General features: G+C 33.1%; 2 protein-coding genes across 2 annotated transcripts; one reads left to right on the forward strand and one right to left on the reverse strand.

Moving 5' to 3' along the window:
• Window positions 1–8,369: 8,369 nt before the first annotated feature.
• Window positions 8,370–10,581, forward strand: LOC109156841 (transcription factor MYB36). The gene is made up of 3 exons (XM_019304699.1): window positions 8,370–8,593; window positions 8,696–8,825; window positions 9,723–10,581. The coding sequence occupies exons 1-3, from the start codon at window positions 8,458–8,460 to the stop codon at window positions 10,459–10,461; spliced, it is 1,005 nt and encodes a 334-aa protein (XP_019160244.1). The 5' UTR covers window positions 8,370–8,457; the 3' UTR covers window positions 10,462–10,581.
• A 2,458-nt stretch (window positions 10,582–13,039) lies between these two features.
• LOC109156840 (ubiquitin-like modifier-activating enzyme 5) lies at window positions 13,040–18,768 on the reverse strand. Its single transcript, XM_019304698.1, has 15 exons — window positions 18,622–18,768; window positions 18,049–18,159; window positions 17,813–17,881; window positions 17,611–17,724; window positions 16,860–16,988; window positions 16,548–16,616; window positions 16,067–16,219; window positions 15,877–15,913; window positions 15,185–15,267; window positions 14,665–14,739; window positions 14,251–14,325; window positions 13,982–14,068; window positions 13,790–13,902; window positions 13,547–13,593; window positions 13,040–13,430 (listed from the first exon to the last, which is right to left on the reverse strand). Exons 2-15 carry the CDS (start codon window positions 18,136–18,138, stop codon window positions 13,294–13,296), a joined length of 1,278 nt encoding a protein of 425 aa, XP_019160243.1. The 5' UTR covers window positions 18,139–18,159; window positions 18,622–18,768; the 3' UTR covers window positions 13,040–13,293.
• Window positions 18,769–19,134: the final 366 nt, after the last annotated feature.

Genomic DNA, 19,134 nt, shown 5'->3' on the forward strand with positions numbered 1-19,134 from the left:
TTTCTTGACGTGCATTTCATTCTCTTCATGGGCTTGTGCCACGTACTATATAGATGTGTGTGTATTATATGTATTATATGTATTATATTATAGTTAAAGATCAACCTAACGTAATTATGATCTACTTTTGATAATTATATGGACTTTGCTCCTGCATCTTTAGTCGTGAAACATTGAAACGTACGGAATACGTTGATTGGTTAGTTTCTTTTCTTGTTTTTATTTATTTTAAGTTAATTTGATTAATATTAATTTGATCCGTGTATTAGGTATATTCTGTTCCATATTTAGTTCTGTGAGAGGGCCCTCGACGCAAGTGTGGCTCCGGAGGACTCCGCTTATGGTTCGTGATTGAGGCACGGACGAGCCAGAAATTTTGTTTATTGCGGGTGAAAAAGTGATAAAAAAATATCTATGATAAAATATAAAATTGTTGGAATAAATTGTATATCATCTCCATCAATATAATATTTATAAATATTTGTTATTTTAATTAGATCAACTCTAATATGATATTCATAAATACTTTTTATTTTAAGTAATAAGGTCCAAATTGGCGACTGAGCGTAACCTGAAAGTGTAATTAGGTCACTAAACAAAAAAAAAAAAACACAATTAAACCACTAAACACTACAAATATATGTAATTTCACCTGATAGAAGGTTATTATACATTTCATTAGGCTGCCTACTTACGTGGATGATGAGTTGACATTTTTAAATAATTTTAATAATAAACTTTTGAAAATTTCCCCCCTCCCCCTTTGTTTCTGGTTGGTCTCCTGAAGGAGGAGGAGGGGGGTGGGCGTAAGACAGGTCTTTCGTCTCATGCTACCCCCTTCCCCCTCCTTCGTCTCCGCCGGAGACGAAGACACTTCTCTTCGTCTCTAACCGGAGACGAAGAAAGAGGGGGGACCTCGCTTTTTTTATTTATTTAAATTTTTAAAATTTATTATTGTGACATGATGATTTTTTGTCATTTGTCAACATATATGTTTAAATGGCATTAAAAATGGCGTTATGTTTAAAAATAGCATTATTAACCACTCAAATTCTTTTTTTTTTTCTTCTTGATAATAAAATTGTTACCAATACATAAGTCTACTGCAAAATCTAACAAAAAATGCAATTGAAAAAACCACAAGTCTACTTCATGGCAAACCTTAAGTCTAGTGCATAAGTCTACTTTATTAAAATTTACAAGACTTGTGGTTCTATTACCAAGAAGAAAAAAGAGAATTTTGAGTTGTTCATAACGTGAATTTAATGTCATTTAAACATATTAGTTTTTGACGAAGGACTAAAAATGGTCATGCTACATTAATGTTAGAGCATCCACAATGGTTGGGGAGAATGGAGGGAGAATGTAAGAGTGATTAGGAAAGAGAAGATGAAAGGGGAGAAAGAAAAAGAAAACAAAAATAAATTAAAATTGATTTTTGAAAAAAAAATATAAAAGTATTAGTGTCAGGCGCGCCTATAGGCGCGCCTGACGTGCCCTTGGGCGCGTGCATTGCACGCTAGCACGCGCCCGTATGGGCAGGTGCTGTGCGCATATCGCACAACACCTTTTCTTCTTCATTTTGTCTTCCTGACAATATTTTTAACATTAGCAGAGAATTCTTCCCCAAATAAATCTTTCCTACATTAGCTTTGAATTTAAACAAGGAGATTTAATCTGACATGCTCCCCACATTCTTCCCTTAGTGTGGATGCTCTTAGAATCAACAAGGATGTTTTGAAGAAATAAAAATGACTAAAAATAGAATGACACATATAAATCTAGGACCAAAAAATAAAAGAAAAAGACTTAACACTTAAAACTGAATAGACCAAAATGTTCTTGTATTTAACGTCATTTAATCTATTTTGTTGATGGAGGCCCTAAATTTGAAAGTTTGACAAACAAAATTTACATTTCATTTGACAAAACAATTTGAGCCAATTTTTAACTCATCCTCAACCACACAATTTATCTACTTTTTTTTTTTTCTTTTTTCTCATTGTCAACTACAAAAGTTTTTCTACTTTATGGGAAATTTTTAAATCCAAACCACACTTGTTCACATTCCTTATGTACTCGACCATTTCTCCTTCTCTCTTCCCTAAAAGTTAGTGCTAGACACCATGCATGGTGAAACATATGAAAATTTCTAATTAAGGTGGTTTCTATCTTTTAAATAAAGTACCATAGAATTTAAGTCGTATTGAATACTATCAATGCTGATTCTTTACAATACTTTAATTATCAACCAAGCTAATAATCACACTAAGTTGTACTTTATCCAAAAAGTATCTGTGTCTATCAATAGTTCAATACCTTAAAAAAAACATTACATGATTGCACACACATAATAACAATTGTTATCATGTCTAAGAAAAAATAAGTCCCACCCGTTAGAAGTGCTTATAATTCGACGAGGGGATTAGTCATTATGCTCGACGGTGGAAACCCCTGACTACACCCAAAAAAAATCATGTCTAAAAATGAAATAGAATTTGTGCATATGCCAGCCTATAATTAAACTTTCTGGATCAAATTAACTTTTATATATATATATATATATATATATATATATATATATATATATATATATATATATATATATATATATATTGAAAAAGAAAAAAAAGATTCTGGAAGTCAATAAGTTGGGGCCATACACACCCTATTATATTGATACTTAGCCAATAATTATGAGCCCTTATCTTCTTATCAAGAATATTTCTGCTAAAATATAAAAGAAATCGCAGGTTGGTCTTCTTGATGATGCATGAAACCCATTGTCAATGGAGAGAGAGAAAGAGAGAGAGAGAGAGATACTCATTGGTAGAGAAAGACAAACAGAAACATGTTTTCTTCTTCCTAAAGATCTGAGTCCATTTGCTCATTAAAAAAACTAACACCTTTTTGAACTTTGATAGTTTTCTCCTTGTTACTAATAGGCAAGTGCGGTTCTGGACCTATTTCTTCTTCTTATTATATGCCATATTTCATTACAAAAATATTTTAGTTGGGACCAAGGTCAATGAATGGGTGTTTCTCTGTAAAAGCACTCTATTAATTTAATAAATTAAATATTTGGATTAATTCTTAGTCTTTTTTGTTTTTTTCTTACTTTTGTATTTTTAATATATTTTCCATTCTTTATGATACAACCTGTGGCAATTAGTCCTGTGATGCCGTAATTAGCGAGTTAACAAGTTGCAAATTTTTTTTACTTAATTGAAGGGTCAAGATGTAATAGGAAATTATTTTTTTGAAAAAATATTAATTCGCTTTTGCCTCTTCAATTGTTTATCATATTGAAATGTATAATCTGTCTTTTAATTTGTTCAAAAATAGTCTTCAAGCCCTAATAACAAATCAGAGGAAGAGCTCAATGGTATAAAACTTTAAAAAGAAGTTTTGTTGTGTTTCTTGGAAATAAAATGTGCAGAGGACATTAGTAATATACCAGAACCTTGAAAAGAATGAGAGAAATGTAAAAATTAAAAAAAAAATCCATAAAACTTTAATAGGAATATTGGTATTGACTTTGATTATGTGAGAGACCTAACAACTAGGGATCATATTGTTAAAATAAATTGAAAGACAATTCCTAAATTTCATTAATAGAAGTAACAATTGAATGATTAAAATTGCATTTTTTTTGAAAGGAGTGATCAAATGAGTGAAACATGATTCTTGTATCAGAAAGTTACAATTATCACCTCAAAAAAATGCATTTTTTTTGTTTTATTTTTATTATTCCTGTGTGAATTTCATTTTTGGTCCTATTGTTATAAGTGCTTTTTCAATTTTAGTCCACCATAATTATTTTTGTCACATTGCGTCCACTATTATTAAAAGTGTTCCAATTTTAGTCCACTTTAAAATTTTTCGTGGACTAAAATTGGAACACTTTTAATAATAATGGACTCAATGTGACAAAAATAATTATGGTGCACTAAAATTGGAATGTCCCCTATAACAATAGGATCAAAAATGGAATTCACTCACTATTCCTTGTTAGGAGACAGAAATAGAATATGGGGGATCATTTTTCCACTCTTCTAACCATTATAAAAAGTACATTTAAAAGGAAGGAGAATTAAACTTGAAACTTTTTATTTAAAGTAATATATTTATGCTCTAATTCTCTCTTTAAAAAAAAAAATTATGCTCTAATTACAATGAAATCATTGTGGGTCAAATGAGATCCAATTTTGTTAAAGAATCATGTTGTATACCCTAACATTTATCACTCATAAATAGTTACTTCTTCTCTCAAAAGGTTGAATCCTCAACCCCAAGGGTCCTCACACTCTGCCCCGATAAAGCATTTGGGGTGATATAAATTGCGGTGACTCAATGACTCAACAGACATGGTCAAATGCCGGTGCATACAGAAGATCTGCCCACTTTGAACATAATCTCACACTGCCGCTGCTGATGTCTGACCTTTAATCTTTTCTCTCAAATACTGCCTACTGAACCAGTGAGTTAAGCCGGTGTGAGCTAAATAACTACTTCTTGATATATATTACTAGCCGCTATTCGTGCCTAATCACCTAATTATGTGAGTCTCTTAGATAAACCATAAACATCTTTCGTTGTGTAAGGAGAAATCACACTTTTAATCTTTTAATTATTGTTTGTTATGCAATTTAAATCCCAATTGTCAATTTTAAGAAATTTAGTCCTTCAATTGTTTTAAACGTTACCAACTTAGTCTTTTGTAGTTTTGGTATGTTAAAGTTTACTGTAAGTCGTTGTAAGACTTGTGGTAAGTCTTAAACTTTAAATACCAAAATTTTTTGTATCATTAAAGGGGGGGGGGGGGGGGGGGGGAAGAGAGAAGAAAACAAAATCATGCATGTAAACTTCATTTCGGGGAAAACCAAGTTGTCAGTGGAATATCTGTATCTACCTAATCCCAACAAATAAAGTGGATTGCCAATAACACACTATTCTCAAATTGAACCAACTTACAAGCCAAGTTTTTCTTTTCTTTCTTCATTTTTTGTTTTTATTTTAACCGTGGACCATAGTTCATCTCAATCAATTTCCAATTGGTTCAAATTGGCTAACCTCAAAACACGGCCGGATCGCGGCATTATGCTTACCTTCTTTATTTATTTAAAATTTATTTTTAACCCAATTATGATAATAATTTGTTTATTGAAAAAAAGTATATAAAAAATAAAAGATTTATAATCTTGATGAGACACACGTATAAAAGAGTGTTAAGTTGTGAAATAGAATAATACTCCGTATTTGTTTCAGCCAAATTATACATGTTAGAATTAGCACTTGAAAATTTTATTTTAGTGCTTGGAGAATGTAACCAACTTCCCAGCAAGTTTTAATGTGGACCATGATCCATGTACGTAGTAGCATGAACGCAACGTGGACCATGGTATGAGCTCAATTTAAGTATGTGCCCCATCTCAACTAATAGTTGGATTGCACATTTATATTTATATATTATATATATATGCTCAACACATCCCCTCACATGTGCGGGCCGATTACTTGATTACTTTTTGATAGACTCCAAGCAACACGTGGACCATATAGTCTCTTTTTTATCGAGTGACGCGGAAATTTAAACTCACGACCTTTGGCATGTGGTTGAATTGGCTCTGATACCAAATTGGTGCATGTATTACTAAAAGCTAATAGTTGGATTGCAAATTTATGTTTATATATTATACTAGCATTTTGTACGCGCGATGCGCGAAAACTTATGCCCAATATTAAAATATTTGTAAGTAACAAAATTTAAAAAACTAGTTAAAATTATATTTTGCAATTTCTTAAAGTGATGATACTTTTGAATTATCATATATTTGAATAATATAGTGATCAAAACAAAAATAAATAAATTATATTTTTATATAATAATAATTTACAAATAATACTAAGCCGACACTCACATATATGATATATTGATATGGATACACAAATAATATATATACATATTATATATATATATATATATATATATATATATATATATATAATTTAATTTAACATTCATATAAATATTTAATTAAAATATAATTTATAATTAAATTAATTGTTATATGATAATTTTAATAAAATGATAATTAAAAATAGGAAAAAGATATGATAGATGTAGGTGTATGGTAAGATTGGTAGATATATTAAAAACTAACGGTGTTATAACGGTGTAAGGGTGATTTTGTCCAATGCAAATGAATGTACAACAATTAAAACAAAATGTATATATTTATTAGCATATAAAAAAGGGACAAAAATCAAGGATATAACTTGTATTGACACTTATTATGTTTTTAGATATGCTCAACAACTTTGTTTTAGTTTCATTTTTCATACACTCTAGTTTCATTTTAGTAACGATATGATGAAGTATCATTTTTATTACACTTCATCTTTTTGCTATCCAATTTCATTTTATACACATAATAGGTTCATTATAGCAACACTAAAATTTTACTTTAATTTCAAAATGCGTTAATGTGACTATATACATATTTATACATACAATATGTTCATTTTAGCAACACTAAAATATCATTTTAATTTTACTACAAGTTCATTTAAAAATATACATATTTATTTAAGCTTTGCTATTCAGTTTTATTTTATAGATACAATAAATTCAATACTATAGCAACACTACAGTACAATTTTAATTGTACTACAATAAGTTCATTTAAAATATACATATTTGTAACATATCACTACGATTCACACAGCCGTGTGGACCATAATGCTCCTCCATATAACGGTTGACGAACTTCCTCCTCAGGCCTACAGTAAAAATGATGTTCATTTGAACATTGTGTAGAGGCAGTTGTATACACAACACACAAGTCCACTCGTGGGCCAAGACTAAGGTTTGGTTCTTGAAATTATACTTGTCGACATTGTTGAAAACATTATTATATATAAAGTTTACACTTCACAATATTAACAAAATTTATATCGACCTGTAAAAATAACAATCTGTGTCCGTTCCTGACTAGGAACGCACATAGATTGTCCAGACAATCTGAGTCCCTTTCACAATGGACGGTCGACAGTATATGCATATGTTGTACAGCAAAATGTCCTTTACAAAAGTGATTGTTTTTGTACTAATGGTATTATAAAAAAAAAAAAAATAAGGTTTTAATTTTAAATGAAATGTGAAGCAGGGAAGGTATAATGTATATCCATCTAGGCCTAAAGAAAGTAGGGCAAGAATCGAACAATTCGAGGCGCGGTCGGCGACAAACAAAGAGGATGAATGGAGGCTTATGATCTTCATAATTTTAGCTCTATCTTTCCCTCTTCATCAATAATTAAATGGGACACACCCAAAAAAAAAAAAGGCTACTGATTTTAATATCACATTTGACAATTTGTGCAGTGCATATTGTCATGTAGTAACATAATTGAGACTTAGTCTTTTAATATAATCTTTTAATGAAGTGAAACTAATCCAAATGTATTTGTCAACAAGGGAGGGGCACAATCTTTACTACTGTGAGGAGTTGTGGAGATAGATCATAGATAGCAAATATAACATCATCCATAATACATATATAGTAGTTTTAAGATAAGAAGTGAAATCTACTCATACTCAATGCAAAAAAAGTTTATTATTGGGCATCAACTTGAAGGGTTAAGTCTAACATCCTTGTATTGAACGTGACACTAATTGCTATACAATTATAACTTTTGGTATAATGGTAAAAGTTTGAATTGTTGGGATTAAAAGCTTACCATTACACCAAAAGCTATAGCTACTAGCAAAGATGTAATTTTATTTCCTTATACGTGGATAGCAGTCAGTGCCACGTTTCGATGGCAGGATGGTGGACTCGCCTCACTGAGCCGCCGCCCAAGTCCCAACAATCCCCCAGCACCCTTGACCTGTCAGGATCAAACACTTACCACTACACCAAAAGCTACTATAACTAGTAGCGAAGACAACTTTATTTCCTTATACTTGGATAGCAGTCAACCCCACGTTTCGATGGCAGGATGCTGGATTCGACTCTCCGAGCCGTCTCCCAACATTAATAACGATAATTGGTATTAGAACAGGGTAGTCACGCGTTCATGACGCTGACTGTTATGCAAATATAATGAGATAATAAAGCTGAGTATGTATTCAAATCCTACTACTTATAATTTAAGAATGTGTTTCTTTTTAATAGGATAGAACTCATCCACATCCAAATAGTTATTAGTTGTATCGTATAGAATAAGAACAGGCTCATCAAATCATGGCAAAGAAATGAGAAATATATATTTATAGGCTTATTATATTCTTAGGGGTTTAAAAAGTATCACATCACGTAGCCATTACTACCTATAAAACCAGGTCTTCTCTTCATACATTTCTCACCAACAATCAGAGACAGCTAACTTTTCAAGAACAAAGATTGATCATCAACACAGAAAGTACACCAAGCTAAGAGAAAAAGTCCAGAAAGGATGGGCAGAGCTCCATGCTGTGATAAAGCTAGCGTGAAGAAGGGTCCATGGTCTCCTGAAGAAGATGCTAAACTAAAGGCTTATATTGAGAAGCAAGGCACTGGTAACAATTGGATTGCTCTTCCTCAGAAAATTGGTATAAATATATATCTATCTCCCGATCTGATTCGATTCGATTCTGTACTGTTTTTTTACTTTCTTGTGAAGAAAATTAAAGTTTTTGTTTGATTGTTTGTAGGGTTAAAGAGATGTGGAAAGAGTTGCAGGCTAAGATGGTTGAATTATTTGAGGCCTAATATAAAGCATGGTGGTTTCACTGAAGAAGAAGACAACATCATCTGCAGCCTCTACATTAGTATTGGCAGCAGGTCAGTTTGTCCCTCACCTCACCTCTCTATCTCAACATTAAAAGAAAAAATATTTTGTGTCAAAAACCTAGAAGTAGTTGTCCTCTAGCTCTTGTTTTCTGATTCTTCTGATTAATTAGGGAATTATTAACTTCATCATCACTTCCAAGATCACATCTGTATATGCATATATACATACATATATTGTTTCAATGAATTCTAGATCTTTCTTTGTGGCCTTTCTTGATCCTTAATATTCCTTGCAAAAGCTGAAATTCTTACACTGTATATGCATATCATCCTTTTGGGTGACTAGGGGAAACCCACGGCCACTACCCTAGTCGACAAAAGGAACACAAGGAAGTAAACTAGCTTAGGTTATTCATGACTGATTGACTCAAACCAAGAAAGTCAATTGGCCACTCTTATTGGGAGTCGAACTGCCTAGGTTGCCCATGGCCGATCGACACAAACCAAGAAAGCCAATTTACCACTCTTGTTGGGAGTCAAACTGCCTAGGTTTCTCATGACTGATCGACCCAAATCAAGAAAGCCAATTGGCCACTCTTGTTGGGAGTCGAACTGCCTAGGTTTCCTCTGACCGGCTCAAACCAATAAGAAGGCCAATAAGGTGAATGGGTCGTTCCTACAAAGAGTCGATTGAACTTGTAACTTTGTAATTATAAGCTAACATCTAGATCAACTTGGGTTGTCTCCACTGTATCATCGTTTTGATCATAATATAATAATATAATGTTCAAATTATAAAACCCCATAGAACTAGGTCGGGCTTGAGTTTGAACACTTTTCGAGGTCTTTCTTTTGAATTCAAAAACCCTCATTTTCATATTTTTCATTTCTCCAGTTACTAAACGCACTTCGATCTAACTTTTCCCCTTTCATGTTTTGAAACCCTAGGTGGTCTATAATAGCTGCACAATTGCCAGGAAGAACAGATAACGACATCAAGAACTACTGGAACACAAGGCTGAAGAAGAAGCTGCTGGGAAAGCGAAAACAGTCACAGATGAACAGATTACTGCTAGCAGGCCATCATCAAGAAGCCGATAATAAGGAAACAAATGGAGTTTCTGAAGAGAATCCATTCCTGCAAAACCTAAGCAACTCAGCTCTTGAAAGGCTTCAACTCCACATGCAGCTTCAAGGCCTTCAAAACCCTTTCTCTCTCTACAATAACAACAACCCACAAGCCCTTTGGCCTGGTAACAAGATCACCCCCTTTCAACCAAAAATGGCTGATGAGCCAATGAATGAACAGGAGCAGATGCGCATGTTAGCAGCCCAACCAGAGTACAGTAGCAAGATGAATGAACTGGAAAGTTGCATGAATAATAATGATGGGTCGTCGAGTTTGGGGCAGGAGAATAATAATAGTGGAGAAATTCAGGCGGCTATTCCGGGGTTTACCCAGTCTGAGATTGACAGTCTTCTCATCAATGGCGGCGAGAATCATCAGATTTCAGATTTCGACTACTGTTTCAAACAGGTTATGGAGGGATCGAAGGAGAGGTTGGAATGGTGGAACACTGAGTTTGATACAAATTCTTGGGTTGATCCTCCACTGCTTCCTCCTCCTCCTCAGCAGGAGGGAATAATGTATGAAGACTATGCATCACTAGGGTATAATAATATGTAGTATATATGTGAGGTTAATTAAGGAGCTGATCTGATATATAATTTCTGTTGTAAATTGTGTGAATAATGTTTATCATTTTTCATTGCAAAATAATTCTATACCTTTTGCAAATGACTCATATATTACATTTACTTTTTTTTTTTTTCATTTTCTTGTTATATATTGCAGTTGAAATATATATATATATATATATATATATATATATATATATATATATATATATATATATATATATATATATAGAGAGAGAGAGAGAGAGAGAGAGAGAGAAATGCGCTATCATATGCCATGCGGTCCTGTGGTCTAATATGCATCGTTTGATCATTTACATCCAAAGGCGCGGGACAATCTAAATGCACCATGTATCACTTGAAAATGCACCACACAACACTCAAAAATACATCACATACTAGCACGTAATACACCTCGTTGACGGGTCTATTGAACCCGTCGAAAGGTTTGACACCCCCGTTGATGTAATACAAAACAATGCACTATTAATCACTCAAAAATGCACCATAGAGCACTAAAAAATGCACCACAGAGCACTCAAATATGCACCACACAATAGCACCCATTAACGGGTCTATTGAACCGTCGACGGGTTTGAGTAATGTAATACAAATCAATGCACCATTAATCACTCAAAAATATAATGCACCACAGAGTAATTAAAAATGCCCCACACACTAGCACGTAATGCACCGTCGAAATATACATGGTGCAAGAAATTACGAAATTCCAACCACGTAATTTATCTTCTTCATTGATTTCCAGCAGTTTGATCTCAGCTCATCCTATGGTTCTAATATATCCGCATGACGGCACAGGAGACTAAGGCCGCACCTGAACTCTACTCTCTCTCTCTCTCTATATATATATATATATATATATATATATATATATATATATATATATATATATATATATATATATATATATATATATATATATATATATATATATATTATTTATTTATTGATTTATTTATATTTATATTTATATATTATAAAACGAATATGAAATGCTTAGGATGATCTTATCATATTATTGATATATTATCTTCATTATTTTTTTAATTTTGAACAGACCAATTTTTGTTTTCTTCCATTGTTTTGAGAGCCAAAAGAAGAATTGTTTCTCTCATTATTTTCGTAAGTTGTTCTGGGCCATACTTTGGTGTTATTCTTGTGAGAGAATCAACATCTTATTGGAGATTTATACGATAAATGGTTAGTTTTATACATGTGTTCAGAGATGACATTATTACCCGAAGCTTTAATTTAGTACTATTTTGGTATAGTGTACTTGCGAATGTTATTTTAAGTTTGATATAAATTTATTAATTTTATCAATCAGGTCATATATAGTTTAATTTGTTTTTAGAAGAGTTACTCTTTTGAGTTTTATGCATGTTTTTAGTATATAATTTTTAAAAAGAGATGGGTTTGTATGTTTTGGTAGTGTCAGGAATAAAGTGTAATTATATTTAAATTTTGATATATGATGCATAATGTAACCTTTTAAGCAGCTAGCTAATGATCAACCACTAAGGTTGCAACAAGACTTCCTTAATCCTTACATTAAGACTTCTCAAGAAAGCAGTAAAGCCTCTTTGTGGGGGAGAATTTCGGGATAATCTGGGTTCGATTTTCACAAGTGACGATCTTTTTTGGGCCAGCTTCTGTGTCTCTCGGAGCGAACTGAGTGGACCTAGACCGTTAAACGAACAGAGAAAGACCCGGACCACAATGTGTGGTTGACACCAAAAAAAAAAAAAAAAAAAAAGAAAGCAGTAAAGTATCATCACAACAAAGCTCAAGATAGTAAGAGTTATTCAAAGTATTAGAGCTTAAAGGTCATGAATCATGGTCTCGAAGACGCCACAAATTCAGTCTTTTTAAAGTGAAAGTAGTAATGACTTACAACTTAACTATTTTTCATGGTTACTCCATTTAATAGGAACAAGTAACCAAATGTTAATTTTTTTGATTGTATCAATGTATTTGGCATAATCGCATAATGCCTTCATGTACTTCAAAACATTTTTTCGTTATTGTCTAGTGGTGAAGCAAGCTTAAATTTCTTTGATACTGAATCAACATTCCCAACAACAACGAACATTAATATCAAGTCAAGTACAAGTCTATAAATATCATAATCATTCGACTACGTACTAACACATCAAGAATCCTTTCATTTCTAGCTTTAATTATGTTCAATCCTAATTCATTTTTAAAACTAACTTTACGAAGCATCTTGTCATTATGAATTTCTCTAATGCTTTATTGGTATGTATGTCCATTATAAGACAATCTCAATAATTCCTATAATATCCATTCATGAACCTACCCTAATAATATATTTAAGTGATAATTGATCAATTAGTGTCATTTTTATGAACCTACACTAATTTTTTATGTACTTGTATCCATGATGCAACATGCACTTAATCCATGATAAAATTTTCTCTAATAACTCTTTAACTTTATGTTCATTCTGAGTTTCTTACTCATGCCATATATAACTTAAAAAAAAAAAAAAAAAAAAAAAAAAAAAAAAAAAAAAAAAGACTAGATAACAAAACCAGAATTTGTGCTTACAACAAGTTCAAAATCCACAGATTAGCTGCAAGTTAAAAGGCCAAAACTCTTTTGTGGTTCCATCGAAAATAACACTAACAAAGGGAAGTTATTTTCTTCCCTGCTCTTTCTGGTTCCCTCTATACTCAGAAACTCAATCTATGAAGTCAACTGAAAAAAGTCTTTTTGCTCTTTAGAAATGGTGGAAGTCTAGCACAGCTACAAATATCCAGTACATTCAAAGTCCAGATTAGTCGGCATTAAGGGCATCGAGTTGCTTTCTAAGTTCTTCAAGGTCATCCACGGGACAAGTGGTCTCAGAAGGAGGAATTTTCGGAAATTCATCTGCAGTTGGCAGCTCATGAACGAGCCCTTCTGGGAGTACACCTGAAGCGGAAAAGATAAGTGAATGATGAGAATCGATGACAACTGAAATGAATGTTTAGATAAAGCACCAAGTTAATATATAACAGATCTGATGCTGATCAATTTGTAAAGATTACCTGAACTATTGGCAATTGCACTATCTGGCTCACTGTCATCAAGTACACTGTAGGGCATCATATAACAACGGTCTTAGTTTCAATTCATCTTCAAATGTTGTAATGATTAAAAAACTTCCATGGTAAATTAAAAGTATCATCTGCCTTGAGTCTTGAATACTAAGATAAATCTGTTGTCTACATTTTCACGAGAGAGTTCTCCATCCAAGAAAAGAATTTCAAATAAATAGTCCGAGACATTACCTTATATTCCATTCATTATCATCATGAATGGCGACCTCTGTTACTTGTGATGCTTCCTCCATCTTTGCTTTTGCAGCAGCATCCCTGGCAGGCTTTGCAAGAATGTATTCCCTCTGCAGTTTGAAAGAATTTTTAGTCAAAATATCCAAGCTAAGCTGAATGATCTGTAGACTAAGGTCAAAGTGATTATACTTGTCGCTCCAAACAAGCTGCATTTGAGCATTGAGTATTTGGCTTCATCTCCATTGTTGGAAAATAATCTTTCAGAGCATTGTATCCCTGAAATCAACCCAGGGTCAAGAAGGGAAGTTAAACACTCAGTGATAACTTTTACTTTAATCACTTCAACATCCCAAGTCCAAACAGTAGCCAAACATGTGCATGTGCGTGTGTATTTTAAACACTAATCACAGCAAGTGCATAAGTGTGTGTATGGGAAGGCTGTTAGGGAAAAAAGTTACCAGATATGGGGACACGTGTCCAAACTTTAACAAGTACTTCAGTGTGTTCTGAACCAAAAGCCCCGCAACAACTCCCTACCAAAGTCAGTTAAGATGAAATGTATTAAACTAGGGGAAAGGGTTGGCAGAAGTGCTGAAGAGCATATTAAACACATCTATCTGAGCCTCATGGAGAGATTCATCAATTTAGGAATTTAAATTTAACTCAATCCCAAGTCAAATTTATCAAGTTCATTAGTCATACACAAGATTCATAACATCATCAATTTGACACAGGAATTTTATGTACTAGGTAAAAGTTGAGGCTCATGAAACAAGAAGTTAATGAAGACACAGAAAACTTACCATGGTACTTATGAAACAAGAAGTCCAGGGTCATGAAATAAGAAGTTAATGAAGACGCAGAAAACTTACCATGGTAGTAGGCAAAGAGGCAGCACACACACCTTCACGCTTGAGAGTGCGTTCATCAATTCCAGATGCTACAACCTAACAAGTAAAGAATTCAAATTATCACCCAAGATTTTAAGAGAAACTCTTCGAGTGCATGCAACACTAGGACTGACAGAAGAAAACACCCTTGATATCATTTACTAGCTTTATAAATGTCACACCAGTGCACAAGGCACTAACATCATACAAGGTCTGTGGAAAGAAAATGTAGGCAAAGTTACCTCTGTTTCCAGGGAGGAGGTTTCTAGGATTTGAAACCATGACCTCATGATCAACAAATGATCACTATGGCACTAGACCTATCCCAAACTTCTTCATCATTACTTGTTTATACAAACATTGCTTTAGTGGGTTGGACCACATCTCTTTCAGTATACTTTACAAGCATTTTTCAAAACCATGACCAAATATTTCTCGATTATAAAATTTCCAGCAAAGAAACGAGGCAATTGCAGCAATTCAATTGAGAACTGAATCTTACCAAGGGAGGCACACAAGCAAAGCAGGCAGTTTCACCAGGAATCAACAATTGTATGTGACCTGAGACAGCATTTTCAGATACACCTGCCAGAAAATTACCTCGATTAAATTTCGTAAAAGAGAATCACATATGATTACAAGGTAATAACATCTAAAAAAGACTCAAGAGTATCAAGTTCCCAGTTCCAGAGCCTTGCAATGAGTCAGTTTAGCCTGAGAATGACCCAGGACTCAAGTGGAGCTGAGTCAAAGAAGGGTTCAACCCACTCAACTTGACTCATCTCATTATTGCATCTTCCCTCTGCAACTATTGTAGGCATAAGAGATACCAGGTTGAATACCTGGTTTCTGTATGGAATTACTAAGCTATACCACCTCATGCATGCTCCAGCTTCTCTTTTCATTTTACATGTGCATTCCATCATTTATAAGCAGGAGTAGTATTCTAACTTATCATCTTTAGACATATATTCCATCATTTATAAGCAGGAGCAGTTTCCTCTAACTTCTCATCTTTAGACAGTTATTCCATCATTTATAAGCACAAGCTGTAGCTTTTTTCTCATCTAAATTAATTAGACACCCATAAACATGAAATAGTATTTTAAAAGACAAGCAAAAAGTTTTAATAATAATAAATATTAATAATAACCTAAAAAATAAAAAAAAAACAGAAGAAAACAAATGACTTACCAGATTCCATCCAAATCTGGTTTAATTCATTGCATGCCTGTTAGACCAAGAATTGACTTAGCTATGCAAATTTAGACATAAAAGAGGACCAACTAAGACGAAGAAAAATCCCTCAATATTGAGTACATTGAAGTATTGAACAAATTCTTTTGTGTGCACTTGAAAGGTCTTTAGCAGATACTTGTCATACCTGATTTACTACCATCCTTGCTTCATAATTATCAACACAGCTTAAAACAAGATCTACCCCACTACCTTCTTTATTTGGGCAGAATGACTTATTCTGGAGGTTTGACATGAACGTCTCAAAACCATCAACTGTTGTGATATTCAATGTATAGCTCTGAAATAAAAAATTAGTTAGATGAATCTGATAACTATGGGAAACTACAGACTTTAGAACTACAAGTTCAATTGAGCAGTTCAAAGATTACTATCAAGGAAAATTACACACAACATTAGATATCAAAGCAACACCCCACATCTTGCAGGCTAAATGTGGGTGGTACAAACAAGCAACACTTATTAAAAGACATTCAACAAACACAACCACAAAATAAAATAAGAGTACATATCAACTTAAATGTTCTTTCACTCTCTGAAGTGGGTATGACTGTATGAGGAAGTAGCCTAAAACAGAAAACATGAAAATGCTAATCTTTAATCCTTACCTCAAGCACAACATCCGGATTTATTTCAGCAAGGGTTTGAACAGCAGCATCTGTCTTTGTCATACCAACCTGGAAACAATGCAAATAGTATGGAACTAGATTAGGCAGATGTCCTTCATTTTAGTAACAACTTCGAGACACAACTTATCATATACTAGGCAATGACAAAAGCTTTGGATAGCAAGAAAAAGCATAGCATCCAAATACAGTATGCAGGTTGTAAATATATACATAGTACAATTTTTAATTACTGTAAACAAGTATAATTTAAGATTGGAGAACAAAAATTGAGAATATTGTCTTAAACAACACCTGCTCCGGACGAAAAAATAGCCTATTCATGTTAGCTAACTCCACTTTGTCATAATCATACAATAAAAGGCGACCAATGCCACACCTTGTTAGCATCTCAGCTGCAACACTGCCTACACCACCTATGCCCTGTTCAAAATTTCATGAAGAATATAGTATGAACATTTCAATGTAATTTGTGGCAATAACAACCGGTACTGCAATTGTAGAAGATGTTTGAGTTAAAAAGAGAAAGTAGGCTTACAACCATTTATAAATCTCATCACATTTATTTAATTTCTGACACATTATTGGAGTAGCTAATAATAAACTTAAATGAGCATGGCACTTAGAAAGCAAAAGTAACATCACAGACTCACAGAATGTTAAGATGAATGAGCATTTGGGAAATACACACATCACTTGATTTGTCTGGAATACAACTATAGCAAGTTGCAATGACATTAGATAGAAATTAGATAATGAAAGTGAAATAATCCACTCCTATTCTAAACACTAGTAAGGGTAAAATGTGAAGTGAATAAGCTTGTTGTGAAACACTCATGCAAAAAGGTATGCTTCTGTTTCTTTTATCAGTCACTTGGGCAACAACGTTGGAGAAAGCTGAAGAGTATATATCTTGTGTGTGTGTCTACCATATATATCTTAAACACATTTTTTGCGTATATATTTTATCAGTCACTTGGGCAAAAAGGAAAAAACTAAAAACTATATGTTTAAAATATAAAAGGGAAGAGATCAAAGTACAGACAACTATGGCAACAGAGAACTCTCGTATTCTTTCATAATTTTCCACAATGCCCATCCTCTGAAGTGCCATAAGCCTGCTGTATGGATTGCTATCAACCACCTCAGTACTCATGTCCTGTAACCAGGAAAAAAATCAAAATGTTAACTTAGGAAGCCACTCATTTAAGTGATGATGCAAATTTAGAATCTGAAAACACAATTACCTTGACTTTTGAGCGTCGTAGAGGTCCTGACTTTGTTAGGGCTGAGAGATGCTCAGCACGCAATTGAATCTAAAAGAAGGAACCCAAAAAACAAATAATTCCAAACCTTAATTTAATTAATTATGCATTTCTGTATATAAAATTGGTCTTGATCAATGTGTTTCAGTCATGTGTTTTCCCAATTTATATGTAAGCATAAAAACACAAGAATATGACACATCTAGGTATGCAATTACCTTATCAACCAATTGGCAATGAGTAGGATCAGACAGCATTTTCTTGAGTGATTCAAGATCACTAAGTAATTCTTTAATCTCTGTCTCCATTGGCCCTCTCTTTGTCCAAATCTGTAAATTTAGTTTCTTTAGTCTAAAAAAAAAATTTTAAAAATGACTTTTTAACTTTGCAGTGTCTACATAGCAGCCAAAATTCTTCCGTAGAAATTTTTTTGGTACATATGGGTAAATGAGGTGGGACTCAAACCCAGGCCAACTTCCTGGTAAGTGTAATTTACCACCAATCTTAACCTTGAATCCCCTACAATTGCATTGACCCTACGACAAATTGCCAGTCTAAAAAGTAGTGTAATCTGAAAAGAAATCACTGCTTCTTCCGCAATCCAGATATGAATTAGAGACCACTACTTGTTGGGAAGATACTTATAACATAATCTAGAATCAATCTAAAAGAAAACGTAACCGAAATTCATACGAGATCAGCGAGTTTTATAATGTTGATCTATTAGGAGTTTAATTCGAAAAATAAACAGCGAATTTAGCTCCGATTTGAAGAAGGAGAAAGCGGCGGACCTGTGAAGACCTTCAAGCGACTGATCGGACCGAAGAGGGAGAAAGAGTTGCAAGGGAAGGAAACTCCGGCAGGCTGGGTTTGAGGTGAGGAATCGGCGTTGTATTAAGTATTTTGACGAAATGATACTCTAATCCTTCTAAAATTGTCAATTACGACTTTACGAGTAACTAAGAGTAAGATTGATATAATTTGACAATTAGGACAGACATACTACATTTTAATAGAGTTAATAGTATTTAAAAAAATGATACATTTTATAAAATTTTGATGAGACCGTCTCACATATATCTTCACTCTTAAGATAATTTGAATTTTTTATAAGTATTATATTTTTATCTTTTTTAAAGTAATTCTTCATCACATAATATCGATCACATTTTTATCTAAAAATATTACATGTTTAATCAAAAGTATAATATTTTTCTTTATGATCGTAAACTTTTTCTCATAAGTAACAATCAATGAATTTATCCTTGATTAGTAATACGCTTTATCTTATAATAAATAGTTAT

The sequence above is a fragment of the Ipomoea nil genome, unplaced genomic scaffold (genome assembly GCF_001879475.1).
Source record: "Ipomoea nil cultivar Tokyo-kokei standard unplaced genomic scaffold, Asagao_1.1 scaffold2759, whole genome shotgun sequence".
NCBI classification, from domain to species: Eukaryota; Viridiplantae; Streptophyta; class Magnoliopsida; order Solanales; family Convolvulaceae; genus Ipomoea; species Ipomoea nil.